At 36.9% G+C, this 27,105-nt stretch overlaps 1 protein-coding gene across 2 annotated transcripts in view; it reads right to left on the bottom strand.

The window, feature by feature from the left end:
- Positions 1 to 27,105, bottom strand: part of mAChR-B (muscarinic acetylcholine receptor) — a 44,952-nt gene that overhangs the window by 4,100 nt on the left and 13,747 nt on the right. For both annotated transcript variants that reach the window (XM_028180332.2, XM_089729633.1), the window contains exons 2-5: positions 15,303 to 15,383; positions 13,909 to 14,041; positions 4,500 to 4,650; positions 240 to 423 (exon numbers count right to left, since the gene is read on the bottom strand). In XM_028180332.2, the coding sequence (XP_028036133.2) occupies positions 240 to 423; positions 4,500 to 4,650; positions 13,909 to 13,988 (415 nt within the window). In that variant the 5' untranslated portion in view covers positions 13,989 to 14,041; positions 15,303 to 15,383. The remainder of the gene's footprint in view (positions 1 to 239; positions 424 to 4,499; positions 4,651 to 13,908; positions 14,042 to 15,302; positions 15,384 to 27,105) is intronic.

Below are 27,105 nucleotides of genomic sequence, written 5' to 3'. Positions count from 1 at the left end.
TCACCCCCACATAAAATCCTTATGAGTAACGCCTATCCAACTGCTGTAGGGAGTCCAACACTCATATAAATATTTTTTATATTATTAGCCTATCCATTAAGTACATGTATTTTCTACATGGATACCAAGTTTCAAGTCAATCGGATGCATGGTTCAGTAGTTATAACGGAACATCCGTCAAAACCACTGTAGATTTATATATTAGTATAGATTAATAGAAATGTTACAATAGTTCTTACCAATTAGCAAATCAGTGGCGGCTAGGGACGCGATGAAGTAGTTGCTTGGCTGTCGTATTGTTCTGTCAACGAGGAAAGCGAGTAGCACCAGCACATTACCACTGACGGTGAGCAGGATCACCATCACCAAACACGTGGCGAAGATAATTGCCATCCACAGCGGGAAAGGCGGGATCACTTCTGGCTGGTTGACAGAAACAAAATGACTTATTTTTTCCAGATTTTCCATGTTGACTGTAACTGTTGGAGAACTGCATGTTGCAACATCCCAAACGAAACTGCTGCTTTCTGCTCATCTAGGATGGGATTATGTTTAAGGGAAGATATTGGAGAATTGTAAACATAATTGTAATGTCAAAAATGGTTCACAATTTGCTCAAGTGTGACGCCACCGTCTTTGCTTTTTATAAGTGTGTTTCCTCTTTTTACTATTTGCATTAAGCTGTTACATATTTTATTCCGGAGCATTAATCATTTTAACAGTAACCAACAGAATCAGATGATGCTTAATATTGTTCATTATTTAGAATCCTCTTCCAATTTTTTTTGAGGACTAAAATTAAAAATAAATACACTTCAAAACATTAAAAAAATAAACGTTGTAATTTCACAATCTCCAACTGAAGACAACAGGCATTCAGAGTTAGACTCAGTTAATAATAAAACGTTCTTTGCCATAAAAATAAAGAGCTGAGTTAATCCGAGCGTTAATGATCCCAAGAAATCGTTTGTAAGCTCACGTTTAATCTTGAATTTCTGAGTAATTCCCGAAGACGGCGCGGATTAGTTCTTTGTCTCCGTCCAGCAAACTGTAAGCTATTTATAGTCATTATAGAAAAACGCAGAATTTACTTTTAACCGACTTCAAAAAGGGAAGAGGTTTTCAATTCGACTGTATGTTTTTTTTTATGTTTGTTACCTCATAACTTTTGACTGGGTGAATCGATTTTAATGATTATTTTTTTATTAGAAAGCTGAAGCTTCCTTTGTGGTCCCATTTTAGGTTCATTTTAGGTCCCAATTTAGTCCAGTTCTTAAAATGGTATTCATGAGAAAACCGTATAAGTCTTAAATTTCGATTAAGTACGTGCGCGAAAAATAGATGAATAACTCAATATCACGCCACCCGATTTCGATGATTATTGCTTTTAGTGTATATTAATTTGTTTTGGAATATAATTTTTTTTTTCTATTTGAAGTCGGTTTTTGTTAAAGCATGTCTATTTACAATTACTAGAGGTCCCGCAGTAGTCGCAATTCGACTATAATTAATTGGAATTGTAAGTTTGTACGCTATTATGATTGTATTTTCAACGCCAAGACTACACTATAGAAAAATATTAATCAAGACAAACAATATTTAATCTATTCTCAATTTGACCACAGACGTCAAAACAAAAGTTTGACAATAAATAGTATGCATGCGTGTGTGCCTCAAATACATGGCATGTAGTATGTGTAATGTTTTCTTTATTGATTTAATGTATCTTTTATGCATTATTAAAAAAAAAAATTAGCATTGTGCACTTCTTCTCTATATTCTCCATAAGTGTGGAAAATTTCATACTCCTCCGTCCGCGCAATTTTCGTAAAAAGGGACACAAAGTTTTTGCTTCACGTATTAATATATAGATAAAACAAAGAAGGTTGAAGTGTGAACGCGCGTAGAATTGTTTTCTACAAGTAAAGCCATACAACGTTCCGCTGAAACTATCGATTGATTTACGAAATGTACCTACCAATTTGTTGAAACGACACTGGTGCCACCTGTCGTACAATTACTGTACTATCTCATCTTTCTTGTCTTTGTCTTTTAATATTATAAAATATAAACAGAATACTACTGAAACCCGGTCACGCTTCGCTTTGTCTTTCGCTTATTGTTTAACAATGCATAGTGGATATACATAGAAACATTTACTCAAATAACAAATAAAACTAGACGATGACCGAGCTTTGCACGTTTTTTTTTGATAACGCCATCTTGTGTCTTTAAAGCGGTTAGTTGCCCTCAATTAAAAAAAAAATTGTATTATTATTCGTCGATAGATGTCGGGAAGATTATTGAAAACACGAATAAAAAAACATTTTCTGAAAATAAATCGTTGCTAGATCGATTTATCGCCCCCGAAATCCCCTGTATACTAAATTTTATGAAAATCGTTGGAGCCATTTCCGAGATTCAGATTATATATATATTAATATACAAGAATTGCGTTTAAAGGTATAAGATATTCACTATAAGATTGTGTAAGCTCTGCCGTTCAAATATTTATTCTAAATATCTCAAATTATAGTTTGTGTTATGAATGTTGATAAGCACGTCTCTTGCTAAAGGCTGTACCGATTTCATATTTTAAATTAATATCTTATAGTCAGAATATTGCTAAACATCAAACTCTAAAAATTAATAAAGAAATTTCGGCAATACGCGTGCAGGATCAGCTTGTAATAAATTTGAACTTCACGACTCTAACAAACTATGTATTATTAATTATTAATGTCAGCGCCATAGTGATGCGAAATGGTTAGGGAATGAAAAGTCAATAAATTCGTAGAGCACAGATTCAATATTAAATACCACAAAATAATGACGCTAAGCGTGAAGCACAAATACAAAAATATATGTATTAGCTAGACTTCATACCGAGTATCCATTTAAGCACCAATAATAGGACCTAAACGCTAAATTACTCGTGCAAAGTGTTTTGCTAAACTTGCACATCTGCGTTTCGATCGACTGTGGCCAGCTCATCGCCCATGACACAGTCTAGTGTTGTCGATAATGGTGTCCAATCGATTAACTGTCGTTGCGATGTTAAAAAAGTCAATAAATTCGTAGAACACAGATTCAGTATTAAATACCACAAAATAATGACGCTAAGCGTGAAGCACGAATATAAAAATATATGTATTAGCTAGACTTCACTTCAGATATCCATTTAAGTACCAATAATAGAACCTAAACGCTAAATTACTCGTGTAAAATGTTTTACGAAACTTGCACATCTGCGTTCCGATCGACTGTGGCCAGCTCATCGCCCATGACACAGTCTAGTGTTGTCGATAATGGTGTCCAATCGATTAACTGTCGTGTCGATGTTAAACAATGTACCGCGCCTCCGCGTTTCCTTGCCGAGAAACGAACGGCAAACAATATCGTGCAAATTGTGTTTGCATTTTGTCGTGTGTAAAAATAAATGGGTTCACGTGATGTGTGCTTATGTCGTTTTGTTTTCCATCGTTTTGCGGACTATATTTATTCGACGTCTAGCTGACCCGGCAGACTTCGTAGTGCCTCAATCGATAAATCAAAAGACCTAAACTTTTGTATAAAATAAACTTAAAACAAACAAAAGGAATCCGTCCGACGGGGGACACATAAAAGGAAAAACAAAATTGTTATTTTTATGTAATTATAAGCATTTTCATATTTATCTACCTTTTAAACCTTCTCTGGACTTCTACAAATAGTTCAAGACCAAAATTAGCCAAATCGGTCCAGCCGCTCTCGAGTTTTAGTGAGACTAACGAACAGCAATTCATTTTTCGTAGAGATAGATAGATTATAACATTTGTGTCGCATTTGGAGTAAGCGGTCATCGAATATGTCGAAAGTATAATAAAATGTCGCTTCTTTTTTTGTGACATTTGGAGTTACAGTACAGCGGAGTCCCTACAAAATAAATCAGGATGTTCAATTGCTTGTTAAGTTTATGATCTCTGATATCTCATTCATGTTATTACATCACGTTTAGTTGATCGGAAACTTAGTTTGGTAGTAGCGGTGCATTTGTATCTAGCGATGCATCGGGATTCGAATCCCGCAGGCGGGTACCAATTTTTCTAATGAAATACGTATTTAACAAATGATCACGATTGACTTCCACGGTGAAGGAATGACATCGTGTAGGAAAAATCAAACCCGCAAAATTATAATTTGCGTAATTACTGGTGGTAGGACCTCTTGTGAGTCCGCACGGATAGGTATCAGCACCTTGCCTATTTCTGCCGTGAAGCAGTAATGCGTTTCGGTTTGAAGGGTGGGGCAGCCGTTGCAACTATACTGGGACATTAAAACTTATATCTCAAGGTGGGTGGCGCATTTACGTAGTAGATGTCTATGGGCTCCAGTAACCAATTAACATAAGGTGGACTGTAAGCTCGTCCACCCATCTAATCAATAAAAAATAAAAAGTATTAGCCTTGTAAATTAGAAAAATCGAATCTATAAACTACGTACTATTAAGTACGACTCACCGGACTTGGGTCGATGAAAATGCTCTCAATGCTGCCATTGTAAATATACATTCCGGTTATGTTGGTAACGTTGTTGAGAAGAACGTTGGTCTGGCATTCCTCGTACGTGGAGTAGTAGGCGCAGGCTTTCTGTTTCAGCTTCTGAATTTTCCTGCGTTGAACACACACTTATAAAAAATACATCGAGAATTAACAAACCTTGCATAATAATATAATACGCTTTTGTTAGCTTTATACGTATCTATACTAATATAAAATCTATAGTGGTTTTCACAGATGTAATTTTTTATTTATTGCTTAGATGGGTGGACGATCTCACAGCCCACCTGGTGTTAAGTGGTTACTGGAGCCCATAGACATCCACAACGCAAATGCGCCACCCACCCCGAGACAAGTTCTAAGGTCTCAAGTATAGTTATAGTTATAACGGCTGCCCCACCCTTCAAACCGAAACGCATTACTGCTTCACGGTAGAAATAGGCAGGGCGGTGGTACCCACCTGCGCGAACCCACAAGAGGTCCTACCGCCAGTAAAAAACATGTTCCGTTATAAATACTGAACCATGCATCCGATTGACTTGAAACTTGGTATCCATGTAGAAAATGCATGTATTTAATGGATAGGCTTATATTTATGTGAGTGTTGGACTCCCTAATAATAATAACAATAAATAATAATGTTAATTTTAAATGCCCAGCAAAGCGGGCGAGTACGGCTAGTGCTAGTATGTAACGGAATCTTTGAACATGATTTTGAGCCCCTTCAAAACGTCGCATTAACTCGAAATTTTGCATACTTAACAAGGACCGATGACTATTCAATATTTTAAGCAGTTAGACCCATTATTTACTTTTGGCAGTCAAAAGAACAAATTCATTTGAGCGCCTTCTATTTTTCACTTAGCAAATTGGATACTGTGGTGTTTGCCTGAATGTACATTCATGAATAATTTATGATACACAATGATAATAAGCAAAAAAAAAAAAAAAATAGTTTAAAAAAAAATTAAACACGCCTTTATAGAAAATTCCACTAAAATATAGAAAATAAATTTATTGTAAAAAAAGCGTGGAGTACTTTTTAAGATATTATGAAAATGATAAGACTTTTACTCATATCAGCACCGACATCCATTTTAGTTCGATTTTCTATAAAAGCGTGTTTTTTAGCTATTCTTAAAAAAAAAAAAATTTTGTCGGTTAAGTGTACCAAGTGTTATTTTGAAACCGGAAGAGTGCTTTAATTAGTACGTGTAAGACAGTAAACATCTTCGAATTTAAGTCATGCCAAAGATTTCGGTGAAAATGCATGGTTTTTCAACGTTGAAGTTGAACAGTGATTTTATTGCTTATCTCGCCCACGGACTTCAGTTCACACCTGTATCACACAACATAGGTTGTATTGTTCTTTGAAGCAAAGTACATGACTGATTCTTCTGCCTACACGGGCAATAAAAAATGAAAAAAAAAAAAAAAACTCTCAACTAAATTTGAATAGTGGAGGGGGGATTGGTCTGACGTCAACGGCTCATCAAGTACTAAATTTAATACACTCTAAGAGTTTGTTTAACGCCGCTCCTATTTAGTTTATTTATTAACGACCTTCACTGGTCGCCACCGACCCAGTTAGCCTTATTCGCTTACGATACAACCGCTTACTACTCGAGTAAGAACAAGTCCTTAATGGCGAATAAGCTCCAGAGCGCAGCTGTAACCCTCGGACAGTGGCTTCGAAAATAGCGCATAGACATTAACGCAGCGAAAAGCACAGCAGTTTTATTTCAAACGGGAAACTCTACGTGGAATTCCTCCCGAATTAGGAGGAGAAATATCACACCCCCGATCAGCCTCTTCGGCCAACCTATTCCCTGGCCAGGAAGGTCACCCTGGATGCATCCATGACATTCCGGCCGCATATAAAAAAAGTCCGCGACCGTGCCGCATTTATTCTCGGCAGATTCTACCCCATGATCTGTAAGCGGAGTAAAATGTCCCTTCGGAACAAGGTGACACTTTGCAAAACTTACATAATGCCGAACATGACTTACGCGAGTGTGGTGTTGGCTCACGCGGTTCGCACACACATAGACACCCTCCAATCCCTACAATCTCGTTTTTGCAAGCTAGTCGTCGGTGCTCCGTGGTTCTTGAGGAAGGTTCACCTACAAGACGACCTGGGTCTCGAATCGAGAAAGGTTTTCGTGGTTTTTGAACCAAATTCTTACTTTCTCACTTAGATACGAGCTCAAATTGCCTTGTGTTAAGTGGATATAAGCTCGCAGACATCACAACGTGAATGAACCTTGAAACATGAGGTCGGTGTCTCAAATATAAATATTACGTAACGACTGCCCACACCATTCAAGCTGGCACGCATCATTACTTCTCGGAAGATGTTTCATGATAATATTATCCTCACTAAAGTAACCTCTGGAACCGTTTGGAACCTCTGGGTCTGCGGAGGGACTTCGGTTCCCTCTGTATTTTGTACCGTATGTTCCATGGGGAGTGCTCTGAGGAATTATTTGAGATGATACCAGCATCTCGTTTTTACCATCGCACCGCCCGCCACCGGAGTAGAGTTCATCCATACTACCTGGAGCCACTGCGGTCATCCACAGTGCGTTTCCAGAGATCTTTTTTGCCACGTACCATCCGACTATGGAATGAGCTCCCCTCCACGGTGTTTCCCGAGCGCTATGACATGTCCTTCTTCAAACGAGGCTTGTGGAGAGTATTAAGCGGTAGGCAGCGGCTTGGCTCTGCCCCTGGCATTGCTGAAGTCCTTGGGCGACGGTAACCACTCACCATCAGGTGGGCCGTATGCTCGTCTGCCTAAAAGGGCAATAAAAAAAAATAAAAAAAGTAAAATCCTAAAAAAAATGCAAATTTTAGCACAGTATAACATAAGGTATTTTCGGTAAGAGCGATCTTTTTCATACAACTGTCATAAAGAAAAAGGTTTTTTTATAAGTAAAGGAATTCATTGCGATATGTTTATGAGTAGATTTAAACATTTCGATTATGTTGTTGTGGATAAATTTGAGAATAAAAACAGATTTTACTGGTGGTGGTAGGACCTCTTGTGAGTCCGCGCGGGTGGGTACCACCACCCTGCCTATTTCTGCCGTGAAGCAGTAATGCGTTTCGGTTTGAAGGGTGGGGCAGCCGTTATAACTATACTTGCGACCTTAGAGCTTATATCTCAAGGTGGGTGGCGCATTTACGTTGTGGATGTCTATGGGCTCCAGTGACCACCTAACACCAGATGGGCTGTGAGCTCGTCCACACATCTAAGAAATAAAAAATAAAAATAAATTTGTACTTCGATTGAATTTTTAACGATAAATATTGTTTAGCAGAAGTGTAACCAAAAACAAAAACAAAAAGCAATAATAGAACTTTTTTATCCTTTCCCAAAGCTTATTAGCTTTCCAAAGAAGCTGATTGAATTTTTTCCTCTTTCCGAACGATTTTCCCAATTATATAGTTAAGTTTAGTTCGCCTTTACCGAACGACGGTCCTCATCAATCATTCAGATATTATTTATTTTGTAAAACAATCGTGTTTGTGTTAATAAATTTCATGGTTCCATTGTTAATGTTTATTCCGAGGAAATGATCAATCAAGCGTGTTATTAAGTTCATTGACTTTCTCGATAACCAATAGAAATTATTTATTTATGGAATTCACGTGAAGCGAACATGAATTTTCTGCCAATGAAGATTGCCAATGATTTTGTATTAATTATCGTATCGACGCTTGAAAGGCAAACATGACTAAGCGACAATAACTCCTTTGTATATAAATGATAGGCAATAACCATATTCGATGCGCAAAAAAAATATATTTCTAAATCTATTAAAATCATTTCAATCCTACGGCTACTAGCTAGATTCTACTACAGCTGGATTCGTTAAAATAAATTTTGTTTTCAGGTATTTCAACTTTAAATTAGTCTACTGTAAAGTTCACGCATTGTCGCTTAGTCACGTTTGCCTTTCAAACGTCGGTATGTATATTTACGGAGATATGTATGTGTACATATATGTATATGTATTTCACTGGAAACGTACACCGCGCGTAGTTCGTTTCCAAATGATTCTTGTCCACCTGATGGTTGTCTGGAAGAGATCGCTCTTAGCGATAAGACCGCCAATTGTACTTTTTTTGTTTTTAATGTATCGCACTGTTTATTTGTTTTTTGGTGTACAATAAAGAATATTCTCTCTCTCTCTCGCAGAAGGCAAATTTTTGGTGCATAAAAGCCCATTACTCGGCTGCTGTTAATGTTACCCACATACGACGTAAGGCGAATGTGAAACTGTAAAACCCGTTTTATACTTAATGATATCGAGAATCCGCACGGTTCTTTGAGAATCTTTTTTATTTTATTATTTAGATGTTTTAGTTACGTGGAGCCCATGGGCATCAACAACGGAACTGATGCTGCCCATCTAAAATATGAATTCTAAGTCTTAGTTTTAACACTAAAACGTCTGCCCCACCTTAATTCAAACCAGAATGTATTGATTTCGGTACTGGAATAGGTGGGATGGTATCTACCTCGTGATTTACAAGACGCCGTACCACCAGTTAGGAAATTCTGTATACTTCCACCGCACTCAATTAAGCATTCCGAATTGTTTATTAATTAACCCTCTATTGAACTGATGACCACAACTACCCAGGCAAGAGTGCAAACGACTAAGAAGAAATACACAAGAAAATAGCGTTAAACAAAAGGGCACGGGTTGTTACAAAATTAAATGGCATTCTTATTTTTTTCATTGCTTAGATGGGTGGACGAGCTCACAGCCCACCTGGTGTTAAGTGGTTACTGGAGCCCATAGACATCTACAACGTAAATGCGCCACCCACCTTGAGATATAAGGTCTCAGTATAGTTACAACGGCTACCCCACCCTTCAAACCGAAACGCATTACTGCTTCACGGCAGAAATAGGCAGGGCGGTGGTACCTACCCGTGCGGACTCACAATAGGTCCTACCACCAGTGGTTCTAGATAACCGGTGAAAACTGGTGACATTACTGGTGAAATTGGTGGGATGTTGCCGACGTCGTGAAAGTCTGCTTTTTTCCTTATAGTCTAGTCAACAAGTTCAAAAACGTGTTAAATAGACATAAAGCTCCTAAAAATATGTACGATAGCTCATTGGATGCGGAATGATGTCTACAAAAATGTTTTTAAGGGCTTATTAGCACATAAAAAATTGCGATTGTTATAAACAAAATAAGATTTAAAAAAAAAGAATTTGGTTTTTCCTTAATAATTTCTAAAATAATGATATTTAAGGAATTTTGAAAAAATATCCTGAAAGAGGAGGAAATTTCCAATAAAAAAGTCCCAACTCCCGGAATTCTATCTCTATTATTTATAAAAAAAAATTAACGCTGAAAATAGCGCTCCGCTAGGTCGTTACGGCATAGGCGCGCCGTCTAAAAAGCCGGTATATCACTTAAAATATTTTTTTTATAGTATTAAATAACAATTTAAAAATTTTAATAAATTATGGTGTAATCTAAACACTTGAACGAAAAAAACCACGGTGAAAAAAAAATTTTATATCCATTTTTCAAAAATTTACACCATTGTTAATTAACTAACTTTTTTCCAATCTCTGTTTTTATAAATTACGGTATAAAAGTTTCAATAATTCATCTATAAATTTTTCCCTTCGTGGAGCTCTTATCATTTAAGTACTTAATAAAGAAATGCAAAAATTTTTTTTTTAATCTTTATTATTTTGATAATTATATTTTTTTTTAATTAACAAAAAATTAAATTTCTAAAAAATGTTATGAAAAATAGTTTTTTTCCGTAATATCTTAATATTGCTGTTTTTGCATCTACCATAGGTATTAATTAACATTTAAAAAAAAAAAAAACGCTATTTGTTAAGAAATTGTTTATAAACAAATAGACTATTTTGGGATTTTTAAAAAAAAAAAATTTACCGTCTTATAGTATAGGTGAAATAATGATTTAAAAAAAAAATCTTAAATAAATGTTTTAATTGCTTAAAATCGTTTTTTTCATATTTCAATTGTTTAAATAATTAGTTATGAAATTATTTTTTTCTTAAAAATCATCATTGACTCTTTTCAGCGGATTAACAAAGAAATACATTTTTTCATAAATAATTTCATTGTTTATTACCTTAACAATTTGTTATAAAAAAATAATATTAATCGTTATATTTTTTTTCGAAAACTACAAAAAATTACAAAAACAACCATATATAACAAAATATAGAAAATAAAATTGTATTTTTTACAGCATTTTTAGATATTATATGATAATGAAATTACAGCCGTTACATAATTTGTCAAGTTCTAAATTGTTATAACTTTTAAACTATAAGAGATACGGTAAAGGACACTCAGGTCATTTTTATAAAGGATTTATTTATCTTTAAAATAAATTCAAAATCGATCCTGTAACTATTGTTTATCAGTTATAAGGATTTGTTTATAAAAATAAGATATTTTTGATATTTTTTGAAATTTCATAGCTTATAATTTGACACTTATCCGTGCCACTAAAGAAAACGCCTTACCGGTAAGTTGGTATGAATAATTATAAAATTTGCGGGTATTTTTCATATTAGAACGGCCTTGGGCTTGGAAACCAATTAAATAAAATACGTATAAAACGTTGAGAAATAATAAAAGCATTCCAATCGGATTGGACACAATAAAACTCTATAAATGCCATATATTTCAAATCTCCTTCGCTCGTTTTGAAGACTTGCTGACGTGTCTAAAGATTTATAGCCTCGAGGGTTGATATTCGAGAGGCTATAAACCGAATGTAGTCGGTTCCAAGGGTGAAATATCATTCGCAGCTTGGTTCGTATTTAATCAGTCGTTTCAAAATGTCTGTAGTGAATCTATGGTCAAAATTTCAGTAAGAAATTTGTGTTTTTGAGGCTTAAAACTTTATTTACAATAAGGCCTGCCATCCTGACATCGAGTTAGTCGGTTAACTACAGACATTAGCTTGAATACGGAAACCCACCTTCAGACATGAGATAGAAGTTTTACTGGTGGTAGGAGTAGTGAGTCCGCGCGGGTAGGTACCACTACCCTGCCTGTTTCTGCCGTGAAGCAGTAATGCGTTTCGGTTTTAAGGGTGGGGTAGCCGTTGTAAGACCTAAGAACATTGATCGCAAGGTGGGTGGCACATTCACGTTGTAGAAGTCTATTGGCTCAAGTATATACTTAGTACCAAGTGGGTTGTGAGCTCCTCCACCCATTAAAGCAATAAAAAAAATTTGTAGAGCAGATCAGATTACTGTTGTGTAGAGTAGAGTATGCTTTATTGTACACGAATATAAAGAGCAATGTAAAACATTAAATAGAAAAGTACAATTGGCGATCTTGACGCTAAGAGCAATCTCTTCCAGACAAGCGTCAGATGGACAAGAATAATTTCATGTAATATTTATGTATTCAAATCGCCTGGATTGGCCTTTCTATATGGTAAATAGTTGCCACTAAGCTATCTGGGGTTCCGATTGGAACGCTACTGCGAGTATAATGTATATTCAAATAAAGTCAATGAAAATTTTGCGATTAAAATTACTTTGAAGTTTGCCAAGTGGTTTTCAACTACGAGCAAGTTGAAATCCACGAGTACTTTATGATTTATATTATAGAAATTATATATTATAAAATTATATATTATATATTTTATAATATTTCTATATTATAAAAAATATTATGTTTGTAATAATATTTTTTCTGGTAATTCATTTTTTCAGAGTTTTCTAAATAGATAGCACAAGATGTTACAACGGATCGCCGGCGAGCAATTCCAAGCAAATCGCTACTGAATACTGGATTTTACGAGCCGTGTCGCAACATGGACCGGCGTAGTATCGCCTGGAGTTCGATTTTATGATTTTTTCATACGCCCGCACTTCTGCTTTCGCTTTGACCTTGTTCGGGTCGTTTTATTTATTTAAGCTTACATCGCGAAGAGCTCTTAAATGATTTTAGGTAGTTTTTCAATCACGCTTCATACTAGTGATATAAATTTAATTTAAACTAGCCGACCCGGCAGACTTCGTAGTGCCTCAATCGATAAATCAAAAGACCTAAACTTTTGTATAAAATAAACTTAAAAAAAAAAAGGAATCTGTCCGACGGGGGACACATCAAAGGAAACACAAAATTGTTTGTTTTTAGTTATTAGAAATAAGCACGGTGTCGTTATCTACTCGTGCGATCTCATAAGACGTCTTACTTCCAACTAAAATATATAATGATTTATAATTAGGCATCACTTCATAAAATAAAGCGGTTTTTTGTTCAAGCAAAATCATCATGTTATTTTTTGTATTATTAGATGTCTTATCTAGTATAAGGTTATTAAGGTTTATTTTGAATCCAAATGAATTGGCTTTTGTCTCGCGGTGAAACTGGTTAAATTGGTGAAACTTACTCGTTTAGACTCACAACACCGCAAGAACAAAGTTTATGATCTTGAAAGGTAGTTTCAATTTGACTTATTGTTTAGTATCAAAACAATTTGGAAGTTTATATTTTTATTCGATGAAATCATTACAATCAATGTAAGTTGGTTATAAATTTTATATCGAATGTTTCTTTATTTTTTTTGTACATTATATCATATCGATAATATTTTTTCATCGAATTATTTGAAATTAGATCGATAATTTGTATTCAATTTAAGAATAATTTAATTAAACAATAGAATTACTAATACTTTTTGAATTTGAAAACATATTAGATCTAATAAAGGTTCTGAAAAGAGACACGGTCCTTAGAAGAACCAACGAATAAAACTCTGCGAGCTGTTTCTAATTAATTTTGTTTCTTTTATTTACTAGCTTCCCGCTCACAGCTTCACTTGCGTGGACAACACACCCCATACAATTGGACCCCTGATCAACAATGGGTTTAACGGCATCCTATTTCTTCGCAGGGTCTTCCTTTTATATGTATAGTTTATTTTATAATTAACTTGCGACCCGCCCTCGCTTCGCTTCGGAAACATTAAATTTTATTATTGATAGCTGAGTCCCGCGATGTTAACCGCGGTTACTGTCATACCGCGGGTGACGCCGCGCGGCAAACCTAGTCTAAAAAAAGTAGCTTACGTTACCCCTTATATCATCAGCTACCTATCAGTGAAAGTGTCGTCAAAATCGATCTAGCCATTCCAGAGATTAGCCGGAACAAACAGACAGACAGAGAGACAGACAAAAATTGTAAAAAATGTTATTTTGGTTTATCTATCCTATATAATTATATTCATACGCATGTAGTAAAAAGCGGTTATTTCAATATTACAAACAGACATTCCAATTTTATTCATATGTATAGATGTAAAGGTATCAAAAGTGTAGTTATTTTCTTACCATTGGGTAATGAAATTTGTGCCGATGCTGAATATTGGTGTTGATCGGTTGAAATCGAAGCTTGTCTCGGTGGAATTCATCTTGGTACTCTGATTCACTGACGAGATGAGAAGCGCTGGGAGTTTTACTGCAACTAAAATGCACAATCCCGTTAAGTATTCCGTTAGTACAATCGTGCGATCAAAGCAATAAACCTTTTATTGCGATGGGCTTAAAGTCGTGAATTCCTGATCCGTTTTGCAGTTTTATATTTCCGAATTCAGTAGGTTAAAATCCGATTTATTTTCACTTAAGTTCGCCATCGATAGTGTGTTTTATATTTGCTATAATAAAGAAATATGTATGTATCGTTAATTTTAGATTCTGATTCGGATTTCATTTATTGACAATTCTAATGACAATGTAAATAAATGGTTAAGCGATTCCCAACAGTGAGCTTTTTTTTTTTTTATTGCCCTTGTAGGCAGACGAGCACACAGCCTACCTGATGGTGAGTGATTACCGTCGCCCGTGGACTTCAGCAATGGAAGGGTCAGAGCCGCAAACGTTACGAGCACACGTTAACATAATTCACGCTACGTACAACCTGCAGAAAATCTTAATGCAGTGGTTCATAGTAGGCTACGTCTCCTGAGGGGCACTGCTTGATAGCGAAGACTCGATATGGTCCTTTCATTATAGTGTTATTAAGCCATCCACTTTATGTATTAAGGTGGATGGCAGAATTAGTTTCGGGATGTCTATGGGCTTCCGAAACTAACTGGTATATGAGCTATCACTAGACATAAGCCTCCCCCAAGCCGCGCCACAAAAATCGCTGCACAAAAATGCCTGCGTTTAGTGGACTTTCGTGACAACAGGTTGTTAGTCCAGCTTTGGGAGGCTTACCCATACTACGACTTCCGGTACGTGGTCATGACTTGAGAAATTTTCATCCTCATTCTACTCTGCTCATTGCCACTTCAGCCGCGCAATACTTCGAGCTATGTCCACTCCCTAAGTATATGAACTAGTCTACCTTAAGGCATTGCATAAACTAAGCTTCAACATGTATTCACTGGTGGTAGGACCTCTTGTGATTCCGCACGGGTAGGTACCACCGCCCCGCCTATTTCTGACGTGAAGCAGTAATGCGTTTCGGTGTGAAGGGTGGGGCAGCCAACTATACTGAGGCCTTAGAACTTATATCTCAAGGTGTGTGGTGCATTTATTTTGTAGATATCTATGGGCTCCAGTAACCGCTTAACACCAGGTGGGCTGTGAGCTCGTCCACCCATCTAAGCAATAAAAAAAAATGTATGTACATATATAGCTTAACCTAAGTATACGATCTAGTCTGCCTCAAGGCACTGAATAAACTAAGCTTCAGCATGTATGTATATGGTTTAACTTACGAGATATATGTGAGCGTTAGGGGCTGGTTGATTAATGTTCCGCGCGACCATCTCGCCGGTAGGGCGCGTGCACCGTCTCATCTGGAAACACAGAAATGTTTGATCTCCCATTCGGAAAATGTCCCGTGAACATGATTCGTTTGGTCGCAGTAATTTAGGGATTCGTTGGGCCGTTCATTTGTCAAAATGAATCGATTATCACCGAAATATAATACTACGGAAATACATTTTTTCTAAAAATATAAATTGTTTGCCTTGATCAAATTTTGTGCGCCATTAAAAAAAACACGTACGGCTTAAATTAAGAGATACCTATTGAGATCCTTCGAAGTGTCGTATATTATATCATTTATGTTGAAAAAATGTTTTATTTATCTATCTTTATATATAAAAATGAATTGCTGTTCGTTAGTCTCGCTAAAACTGGAGAACGGCTGGACCGATTTGGCAAATTTTGGTCTTGAATTATTTGTGGAAGTCCAGAGAAGGTTTAAAAGGTAGATAAATATGAAAATGCTGGGAATTAAATAAAAATAACAATATTTTTTTTCCTTTGATGTGTCCCCCTTCGGACGGATTCCTTTTGATTGTTTTAAGTTTATTTTATACAAAAGTTTAGGTATTTTATTTATCGATTGAGGCACTACGAAGTCTGCTGGGTGAGCTAGTTTAAAATATATTTTTAAAATTATTTGCTTTTAACATTCGATAGCTAAGGTTTATATAATTTCACAAATATTATAACACCTGAATTTTAAACTATGCTATTATTTTAATCAGAGAAGCTTGAAAAATGCGACAGTGAGTTTAGTTACTGAGCACGAACGTACAATTTAATAATTTTAATGCCCATAAAAAGCAAACAAGCGCTCGCTCGATTTGATATTCGAAATATTTTTTAGTGAATATGTTAACACGTGACTTACTAATGTTTATATCTTGTAAGTTTGAATCCCGCTAAACATATCAACGCGTTTGTTATTATTGGTCGTAAAAATCACACATTTTCCTAATTTGAATTTGGAATTATCTTCTTTAAAATTTAAGCTTTAAATGATACCAAAGCCAGTCAGTTACAAATAGTATATATGTTACCGGAAATGTATGAAATCAAGGAATTGTATACAAATCCTAGGAAATGTGTACAATTCCGATTCTATTTAGGAAATGTATAAAATATTGTTTGAAAAACTATTTAATGCATAGATATCCTAGGAAAAGTATAAATTTCCTCGGAATTGTATATAATTCCAATATCGTATTAGGAAATGTATAAAGTAAATGCTTTCTGTAATAAAACACGTTGTTAATAATATTTTTTTATTATAACACTTATTGAGACAATCGGGTAACAGTCATACCGTAAAATAATAATAATATATTCATATTATCTTACTAATTAAAACTTCTAAAATCAACTATCTATTAACTTTTAACGTATCACAAAATCAACTTATATTTATTCTTATAAAATAAAATTTTCATTTGGCAAGTAATCAGTCTGATAATTATGTAATTATAAATGTCAAAGTATAAAAGTAAATCTTTATATTATAATACTTTGTCAGTCCATATAGCTATTTATTTTTGCAGGGTAAGCTCGAATGGCATTTGGAAGTACATAATACTTTATTTTTTAAACACAGACATCTTGATGTAGCACAGTTTTTCTTGCAAAGGCACTTCTTAAATCCCTGGCCGGTTCCAGTGGATTGCAAGTTGGCAACTGACCGTAGTGCAAGACTCGTCCCGCTGTCCCCGCGTACCCACCAATATCTTAAATGTTTTACATTTCCGATTGCTATTTAGGAAATGTATAGATTTCCTAGGAAATGTGTAATGTGTAAGTATAATATAATTTATTTCACACATTTCCGTGCGATTTTAGGAATTACATACATTTCCTAGGAATTGTATACAATGACGGATTATATACATTTCCGTTAACATATACATATAGCCAAAGAGATTTTATTATAAGTTCATACATACTATAATGCGAAAAGACTTTTTCCGCAACCTATTATTTTATTACAAGTTATTTTTTATTGCCCTTGTAGGCAGACGAGCATACGGCCACCTGATGGTGAGTGGATACCGTCGCCCATGGACTTCAGCAATGCCAGGGGCAGAGCCAAGCCGCTGCCCAAAAAAAAATGGCTAACGTGGTATGGACATGTGACGCGTAGATAGAAGATTTATGTGACTAGGAGATGTATGGAAATGGTAGAGAGGGAAGAGATCGAAAAAGACATGGATGGAGTTAGTGAATGACGATATGAGAGAGAGGAGTGAGTGTTGAAATTACGGTTGATAGAAGAGAATGAACGAACTGCCTACCTGGTATTAAGTGGTTATATATATGTAAACAACACAATGCGGATCCCGCCCACCCTTGAGACATGTATAAGTTTCAATTGTATAGTTTCACGGATGTTTCATGTTTCAAGCCGACCCGCATAACTGCCTTAGCGAGATTACACAATATATCAATCTCAGAACTACCAATGGTAGTGAAACAATCTGTATTGTAATAATATCGTCAATATTTTAAATTGCATTGAATTAGTACGCTTAGGGTAACGGTTCTAATAACCAAAACTTGAGAGGTTAGAAGAAGATAGAAATTTAAAGACAGGATAACTTTAGTGGTGCCTGGCACATTGTGAGTCCACACGGATTGGTACCACTTGCCTGTAGCTATCGTAACGTAGCCGTGGACGGGTTCACAATTCCATTACTTCACACCAGGTGGGTTGTGAGCTAGTCCATCCATAAAATAGCTTCTAAAGATATGCGTTCATCGACAGTGCGTTCCTAAAGATCTTTTTTGCCACGTACCATCAGGCTTTGGAATGAACTCACCTCCACGGTGTTTTGCGAGCGCTATGACATGTCCTTCTTCAAACGAGGCTTGCGGAGAGTACTTTCTGGTAGGCAGCGGCTTGGCTCTGCCCCTGGCATTGCTGACGTCCATGAGCGACGGTGACCACTTACCATCAGGTGGGACGTATGCTCGTCTGCCTGCAAAGGCAATAAAAAAAAGAGACTGATTGGGATGTGTTTAGAGTACGACAATGAGATGTCACACATCCGAATCTTTTTCCCACGTTTTTGAATGCTCGTTTTCAATTCGAGTTATTTCTAGAACGAGAAAATTTTTCAACTGGATTTTCTTGTCATGGCCGACGCTCTAGCGATTGTAGTCAGCGAACTGGAATTCTCTCTCTGAACGATTCTCAAGTCCACTTCCCTGCAAAACGATTTTTATCGTGTACTTTAACATCGGTCTACATTTCGTTCCTAGTTTCAATACAATGCTACGAGTATTACTGCCAGTGTTCGCGCAATGTTTGAAATCTCACCATTGATTGTCACTGTGTCTTCGAGATTTAGATCCATTTAAATTATACTAGTGGAAGTATACACGATCCGCCATGATTGTCATTGCGGATTGTATGGAAAGCATTGTCATTTGAAACTTCTAGTGTGCCATCTTATTTTGTATTGAGCGTATGTATATTATGGTCTACACGCTACTCTGATATTTAAGCTAATGCAATATGTATGCAATTTCATCAAAATAAGTTGTCTTTTTTGCGTTAACGAATAACAAACCAAGTATTCTTACAAACTTTTTCATTTATAATACATACTAGCTGACCCAGCAGACTTCGTAGTGCCTCAATCGATAAATAAAACACTTGAGCTTTTGTATAAAATAAACTTAAAACAAACAAAAGGAATCCGTCCGACGGGGGACACATCAAAGAAAAAACAAAATTCTTATTTTTATTTAATTCCGAGCATTTTCATATTTATCTACCTCTTAAGCCTTCTCTGGACTTTCACAAATAATTCAAGACCAAAATTAGCCAAATCGGTCCAGCCGTTCTCGAGTTTTAGTGAGACTAACGAATAGCAATTCATTTACATACCTATATATATAGATAGATTAGTAGAATATTATATTATTTTCTCTCATGGTTTACTTTCAAAATTTTTATAGCCCGGGTAAGCAGACGAGTATACGGCCCACCTGATGGTGAGTGACTACCGTCGCCAATGGATTTCAGCAATGCCAAGAGCCAAGCCGCTGCCTACCGTTAGGTACTCTCCACAGGCCACGATTGAAGCAGGACATAGCGCTCGGGAAACACCGTAGAGGGGAGCTCATTCCAAAGCCGGATGGTACGTAGCAAAAAAGATCTCTGGAAACGCACTGTCGATGAACGCAGTGGCTCCAGGTATATGTATTGATTTGACTAGGGCCCTCAACATTGTTGGAATTAAGCTTTCATATTTCTGTACAATATTCGGTATCTGCAGAATTAGCGAGTGTATTGTTTTATAATCAAGTAACTTGAATTCCTCCTCCTTCAGTCGATCGCTCATTGCTGAGCATCATGATGCGCCCGCCTGTGCCTTTTTTTTTTTTGTAATTTTTAGCCACTTATGTCGGTCAGTGGCACAGTGAAGTGCGTGGCTCAGTCTCATGTCCAGATACTCAGACACTTGGTCACTCCATCTTTTTCGGCTACGACCTCTGGATCGTCTTCCATCCACTTTACCCGTCACTATGAGTCTCTCCAGCTTGTCAGAGGGTTTTCTTGCTATATGACCAAAGTATTGGAGCACTCTATATATACATTTGGTGGATAGCCTCTGGTCAACTTTTAGCTCGTTGAGGATGGAAGCGTTCGTCCGGAAAGCCGTCCAAGGGATGCACAACATGCGCCGCCAGCACCACATCTCAAACGCTTCTATGCGTCGCCTGTCAGACTCTTTCAAGATCCAGGTCTCAGCCCCATACAAAAAGATTAAGAAAACGAGCGTCTCAACAATTTGCACTTTCGTCTTCTTGAGTATGTTTCGATCTCTCCATAATTTGAATTAACGAGTAAAAAAAATTTTATTTTTATTGCTTAGATGAGTGGACGATCTCACAGCCCACCTGGTGTTAAGTGGTTACTGGAGCCCATAGACATCTACCACGTAAATGCGCCACCCACCTTGTGATATAAGTTCTAAGGTCTCAAGTATAGTTACAACGGCTGCCTCACCCTTCAAACCGAAACGCATTACTGCTTCACGGCACAAATAGACAGGGTGGTGGTACCTACCCGCGCGGACTCACAAGAGGTCCTACCACCAGTAAGAAATGTACTCGGATAAACTACAGTTCTTTTGAGCATTCCAATTCCGCTAACGGTTACGTTAAAGTTCGAAAGATCATTATCGACGTTAAATAACTTCGGCGTCGATACATTTGTAGAGAGCATGTTGGCCGACCTTCGGGGTTTTATTTTAATAGGGGCCAGTTAATTAGACCTCCCGCGGCCATACACATAAAATCAGCGGACGGTCCCGTTTGTAATTCGATCCATGCCGAATGGTAAGAGTGGATGCGTTTGTAACCACTATTTTTTTTTATTGCCCTTGTAGGCAGACGAGCATACGGCCCACCTGATGGTGAGTGGTTACCGTCGCCCATGGACTTCAGTAATGCCAGGGGCAGAGCCAAGCCGCTGCCTACCGCTCAATACTCTCCATAAGTATCTCGCCGGATCTTCTCAGTGGGTCGCGTTTCCGATCCGGCGGTAGATTCTGCGAAGCACTGATCTTGCTGGGGCCAGCGTTAGCAACACACCCGGTTTGAGCCTCGTAAGCTCACTTACATGTTAGGGCGAAGCTGAAATAGCCTCTCAAGGCTATCAGCATAGGTAAGGAAAAATACTCTGATTGATGCTCCGAGGGTCGCAGGTTTGATTCCCACATCGTTCGCATTCGTGTGATGAACAGGTTTGTTTGCTCTTTGTCTGGGTGTTTATTATCTATATATGTATTTATGTATATATTTAAACGTATATAAGAATGTATGTTACTCTTTGGTACTTAGAACACAGCGAATTCTAATTTATGCCCGGATTACTGTGGGTGATTTATTCCCTGTTATTATTTAATATTTCGAAATATGAGTGACTAGACGTACCGTAAAATTAACATTATTGTTTATTGTCATTATTATTAGGGAGTCCAACACTCATATAAATGTTAGCCTATCCATAAAATACATGTATTTTCTACATGGATACCAAGTTTCAAGTCAATCGGATGCATGGTTCAGTAGTTATTACGGAACATCCGTAAAAAACACTGTAGATTTATATATTAGTATAGATTGTATTAGTACATAGCTTTACTAATCTATTTGGTAAAACATTATGGTCTAGACCAACTAAAATACATACGTTTGACACCATTAAGTCTGTTATTTCCATATTATCCTGTCTGCAATCATAAAGAAATAGAGAATTACCCAGACCATGAATACTCAAAATTAACGATACCAATGCCCGCCAAGATCGAATTTGGTTACTTGGTCCAATAGTCAGAGCTTAACCACTAACCCGAAGAGGCGATGAAAGGCTATTTAGATTAATATCGGAAATTACTTAAGTCTTTTTCGTGCTGTCCTTAATGAAAATGTATGTCTGTGTAATAAAACCGACATCCCTCATCTCTTTCAGTCCTAATGCTCTGAGCGAAAGCTGTGTCCGCACAAATTGGTAACCCAATCCTGCTTAATTCGCCCGCAAACCGTAATGCATTTGAAGGGTAAGCCATTTCTCCGGGCAACTAGACAACCTTTTATCTCAACGAGACGTTTATGCGGTAGAGTCATTACACGCTACTCTGGTCTTCCACCAACATCTATGCCAATTTAATAAGCCTGTTTTATATTGTATTAAACGTGTGGAGTTTATATAGTATGAAGCAGTTACCGGAGACCATGGACATCACCATACGACATGAGACACGAGGATCGCAGTTTCTTAATTACAACGACCGCTCCAACTTTAATTGGTAAGCCTTTTTTTATTGTGATTGTTAATGCGGAATTTACATTACGAAATTAGTGTCATGCATGTTGAACTCAGTTTCACGAAAGTAATTTCGATATATGCGAAAGTAATTTCGTAAAAAAAATTGTGTCGCGAAATCCACAGTATCGCAGTAACCATGGCGCCGTCAGCATCAAAGCTATAATTTGCTATATTTAATGTAGCTAAAGAAATGCTTATACCTATATAAACTAAAAAAAGACGCTGGTAGTTTTTTTTTTTATTGCTTAAATGGGTGGACGAGCTCACAGCTTACCTGGTGTTAAGTGGTTACTGGAGCCCATATACATCTAAAACGTAAATGCGCCACCCACCTTGAGACAAGTTCTAAGGTCTCAGTATAGTTACAACGGCTGCCCCACCCTTCAAACCGAAACGCATTACTGGTTAACAAGAAGGCATTTAGGTGCAATGAAGTTAGTTTCTGAATTAGCCGATGAAGATTCTGAGAGCTATAAAAACTATTTTCGAATGAGTGAAGATCAATTTAATTTTTAACTGTAGGTGGTTCGGGTCCCAGAGTCACACTTGTCGCTGATATGAAAGCGCAGGCGCTTTCGCGACACTTGTTCACGTCGCGTCTACACTATGAAATTAGTTTCACCAAAAAATCGCGAAGGGCACGAAACTTATCTGCATTCATGAAATTAATGCATGCATTACGAAAATATTAAATAACACGTGGAACTGTTGGTAAAACTAATGTCACGAAATTAATTTCATGCCACTAATTTCGTAACATAAATTTGCCCTAAGCCTTTTTATATTGTACTAGCGACCCGCCCTCGCTTCGCTTCGGAAACATTAAAACACACATGAAACCAAAAAAATAAAAATAAAAATTAAAAAAGTAGCCTATGTTCATCAGGGACAATGTCGGCTTCTAATGGAAAAAGAATTTTTCAAATCGGTCCAGTAGTTTCGGAGCCTATTCGAAACAAACAAACAAACAAATCTTTCCTCTTTATAATATTAGTATAGATAGTTTATATGGTATGAAGCAGTTACGGGAGTCCATGGACATCACCATGCGACATGAGACACGAGGATCGCAGTTTCTTAATTCTATTGTAGAACGGCCGCTCCAGCTTTTATTGGTATTTAGATAATATTTACGACTTAGATTTTTGTCATTAGAGTAACACACAAACTATTTTCCAAGTTTTATTTAACGTCCGAATCACTTTATATAACAGAGAAATGTCTAAAACGTTGAAAGACAATAAGAAGGATCTATCGCAGTGAATTATTCTACTTGATCAAACCTCGGGTCGAATTCAGACGATTGTAAAATATTAATTACAGTCTCCGGTGTTGAAACTCATTAGCTTTGAAACTGTCGAGAGTTTCGTTTCAATGGTGGAGTTGAAATGTGACAATGGGCTTCGCGGGAGTGTCCGTGAAGTGATCTTAATGATTGATGTTGGCTTTCGATCTAAACTCAACTTGGTACAGAATTATGTTTTTTTTTAATACGCTTTTATTAGTTTTTTTTTTTTTTTGTATTGCTTAGATGGGTGGACGAGCTCACAGCCCACCTGGTGTTAAGTGGTTACTGGAGCCCATAGACATCTAGAACGTAAATGCGCCACCCACCTTGAGATATAAGTTCTAAGGTCTCAAGTATAGTTACATAGCTTCAGACGTATATATGTTAGTATGTATATAACGGAATCTTTGAACATGATTTTGACCCCCTTCAAAACGTCGCATTAACTCCAAAATTGGCACACTTATTAAGGCCCGATGACAATTCAATATTAAAAAATATATATATAAAAAGTTGAAATTCAACTAAAAAATGAAAAATAAATAATAGTAGTAAAAAAAATCAAAACAAAACCCTTTTATAGAAAATCCAACTAAAAAATATAAATAAATTTTATTATATTTGAATTAAAAATAGTGTAAGAAAAAAAGGATTTTATTGTAAAAACGCGAGAGGTGCATGGTATCAGTAGTTAATTAAACTTAAAATTAAATAAAATTAAATGTTTTATGAACAGATATGAGCTGAAGGGTTATTTTGATAATATCCCGAAAAGCAACCCACGCGTTTTTACAATAAAATAATTTTTTCTTACACTATTATTAATTCGAATTTATTAAAATTTATTTTCTATTTTTCAGTTGGGTTTTCTATGAAAGTGTTTTTTTTAGTTTTTATTTACTACTATTATTTATTAATTATATTTTTTTATTGCACTACTAAATGAGCATAATCCAGCATCAATGTCGCTATCCACTGCGCGGAGGATAGGAGTAAATGGAGGAACATAGTCCTAACAACAGTGCTCCGTAAAGGTCACGACCCTCAGTACTGAGGAATACGACGCACGGAGGAGGCACTAAATGAATAAGATCCGGTGTAAAATGACCCACATGAGACATGAGGACGTTATTGATTAGAACGAGTGCCTAGCCTTCGAATGCGTGACTTCTACGCGGTAATAAGATAGTGGTATCAGTCAGTCTAGTTCGAAGCGGGTCAGCCTACTTATGATTCAAATTAGAATTTCGCGATAATTTCTCAAAGTGGCTGCCGGCATTAACGTTGTCTATAGTCTTTAATATACAAGAACAAAGAACAACAGCTAGCAATGAGAGGCACTCGCCACCGGCCCCATGCCGCTGCCCCACCTCTACAAGATAGAGGGGGAGCCACGGCACTAATTTAGGCGCTCACCCACCCAGGGCTCCCCAAAAGGGAAATACCTGAGCGGGGAGGGACCGACTAGGCATATTTTTTTTTACATCGTCTCGGTACATCGTTTCAAACTTTTTCGTCTGTGTGTTGCATGTCGCGTGACGGTCAGCCGCGGAGTAGGGATAAATTGAAAGGCGGCGCCTACAGTGCGCAGCAGCTGACCGTGTAGTGTATAGACTATTTTACTCATTTGTGCCAGTGCTCCACGCTATTTTGTTTGTTTTTGTCAGTGTTTCACGTAAATTTTGTTTGGCAGAGTTAAATGTCTACAATGTGTAAAAAAGTTTCACTTTTACCGTGGTTTCATAAAACCGCACAATCCTTTTTTTAAAACTTATATGTTTATGTTTAAGCTTAGGTTAGGTTTAGGTTACAGCCTGGTTATGCTCTTGGTTGGATGTTCAACAATACAACTTCGTGAGAGAAGTACTTTAGTTTCAGTCGTTGAGTAAAATATGGCTCATGTTTATTTGTACAGCGCAAGCCATTGGCAAGGCAATAAACAGGCGAACGCGGGCCCTTATGTTCTCCCAGCACGACATCTGCGACACTTTTAATATTTTACGTCTCCTCATCTGGTTTTGGTTTCGATGTGGAGTTTTATGACCACCCAGAAATGTGAACGTCGTTTTATTTTGGATGCGCGTTTATTGGATACCGTTGGGGAATGTAAGGAAATCTGCTTGCATTTTTTTTATTGGCGGTAGGACGTCTTCTGAGCGTGCACGGGTAAGCATCACCACCCTGCCTTCTTTTGAAGCAGAGCTCATCCATATTATCTGGAACCGCTGCGTTCATCGACAGCGCGTTTCCAGAGGTCTTTTTTGCCACGTACCAGCCGGCTATGGAATGTTTTTTATCGGTGTTTCCCGAGCGCTATGACATGTCCTTCTTTAAAAGAGGCTTGTGGAGAGTATTAAGCGGTAGGCAGCGGCTTGGCTCTGCCCCTGGCATTGCTGAAGTCCATGGGCGACGGTAACCACTCACCATCAGGTGGGCCGTATGCTCGTCTGCCTACAAGGGCAACAAAAAAAAGCAGTAATTAGTTTCGGTTTTTACTGGAAAACCGACACTTAGAACCTCAGAGCCTCAAAGTTGATGGCGGCATTTAATTTTGATATTTGATAGCGTTACCACCAGTAAATACGCAGATTTAGAAAATTTTCCTTCTTAATTTTCCCTACACAATCTCATTCCTTCACCGAAAAAGTAATTTGTGAGCACGTATGTATTAAGGACGTTTTTCTTTGTAAAGGGATTTCAGTACTGTCGTATTTACATCGCTTGTTACGAGTAGGTACACCGTGCGTCTTAGCCATTAGGCTACGGTAAGTTTATTGTTAGCACTACACGCAATGTACTAAGAATTAGCCGCGTAACACGTCATGTGATTCGTATTTCGGATTCTTGAAAAACTCCGTACACCAATGCTGCATGTATGGATGTTTTAATTAGTAAGCGGTTGTTCTATTTCTCAGTTTATCTGTAGTAACCTCTTAACTCCAAGTGGACGGATCTGCCCATCTAGACGAAGAAAAAGACAGGGTTAATCAAGGAATTTTGTAGTGGTAGATTTCAAGAATACCGAAAAACCCAGAAATACGGGTTAGGGTAATGATAGGGTAATGATAGGTTACGGGATTATAATGAGACCTAGAATCAGTCATTAACCGTGTTCTGAGTGTATGAGCAAATTTTATGCGATTCTTCTTAAATTTATAAATAATTATAGTTTGCTTTGGCACTTTAAAGAAGTTTTTTCTGGTTTAATAGTATCAACTGTGTGCAAAATACTTATTCACATTGATAATATCAGTGAATCATAGATTCACTAGTAGAAAATATAAAGAGAGCATAAATAATAAAATATTCCTCAGATCACTGGCACTGCTTAAAGAGCAGTCTAAGTAATGTTAAATTAGATTATATTAATTAAGTAAATTGAAGTTCAGTCTTAAGAAGTAAAAGCTCAAGTTAAACAGCACAAGAGCTTTGTAAAAAAGTTCGTGGGTCGTTCAACTACACAACTAGAAGTTTCCCGACTAAGTTATTCCATTAAGATGGCCTGTAAGTGTTCGGACGCTCCTCTATGATCCACTTTTGACTTTCACAATCTACTTATACTATGTGAAAGAGTAATTTCGTAATTGAAAATGTTTGTTTGTTTATCTTCAAACAAGTAGTTGAGGCT

This window comes from Bombyx mandarina, chromosome 09 (genome assembly GCF_030267445.1).
Source record: "Bombyx mandarina strain Sakado chromosome 09, ASM3026744v2".
NCBI lineage: Eukaryota > Metazoa > Arthropoda > Insecta > Lepidoptera > Bombycidae > Bombyx > Bombyx mandarina.
This window is presented reverse-complemented; position numbering and strand designations above follow the sequence as displayed.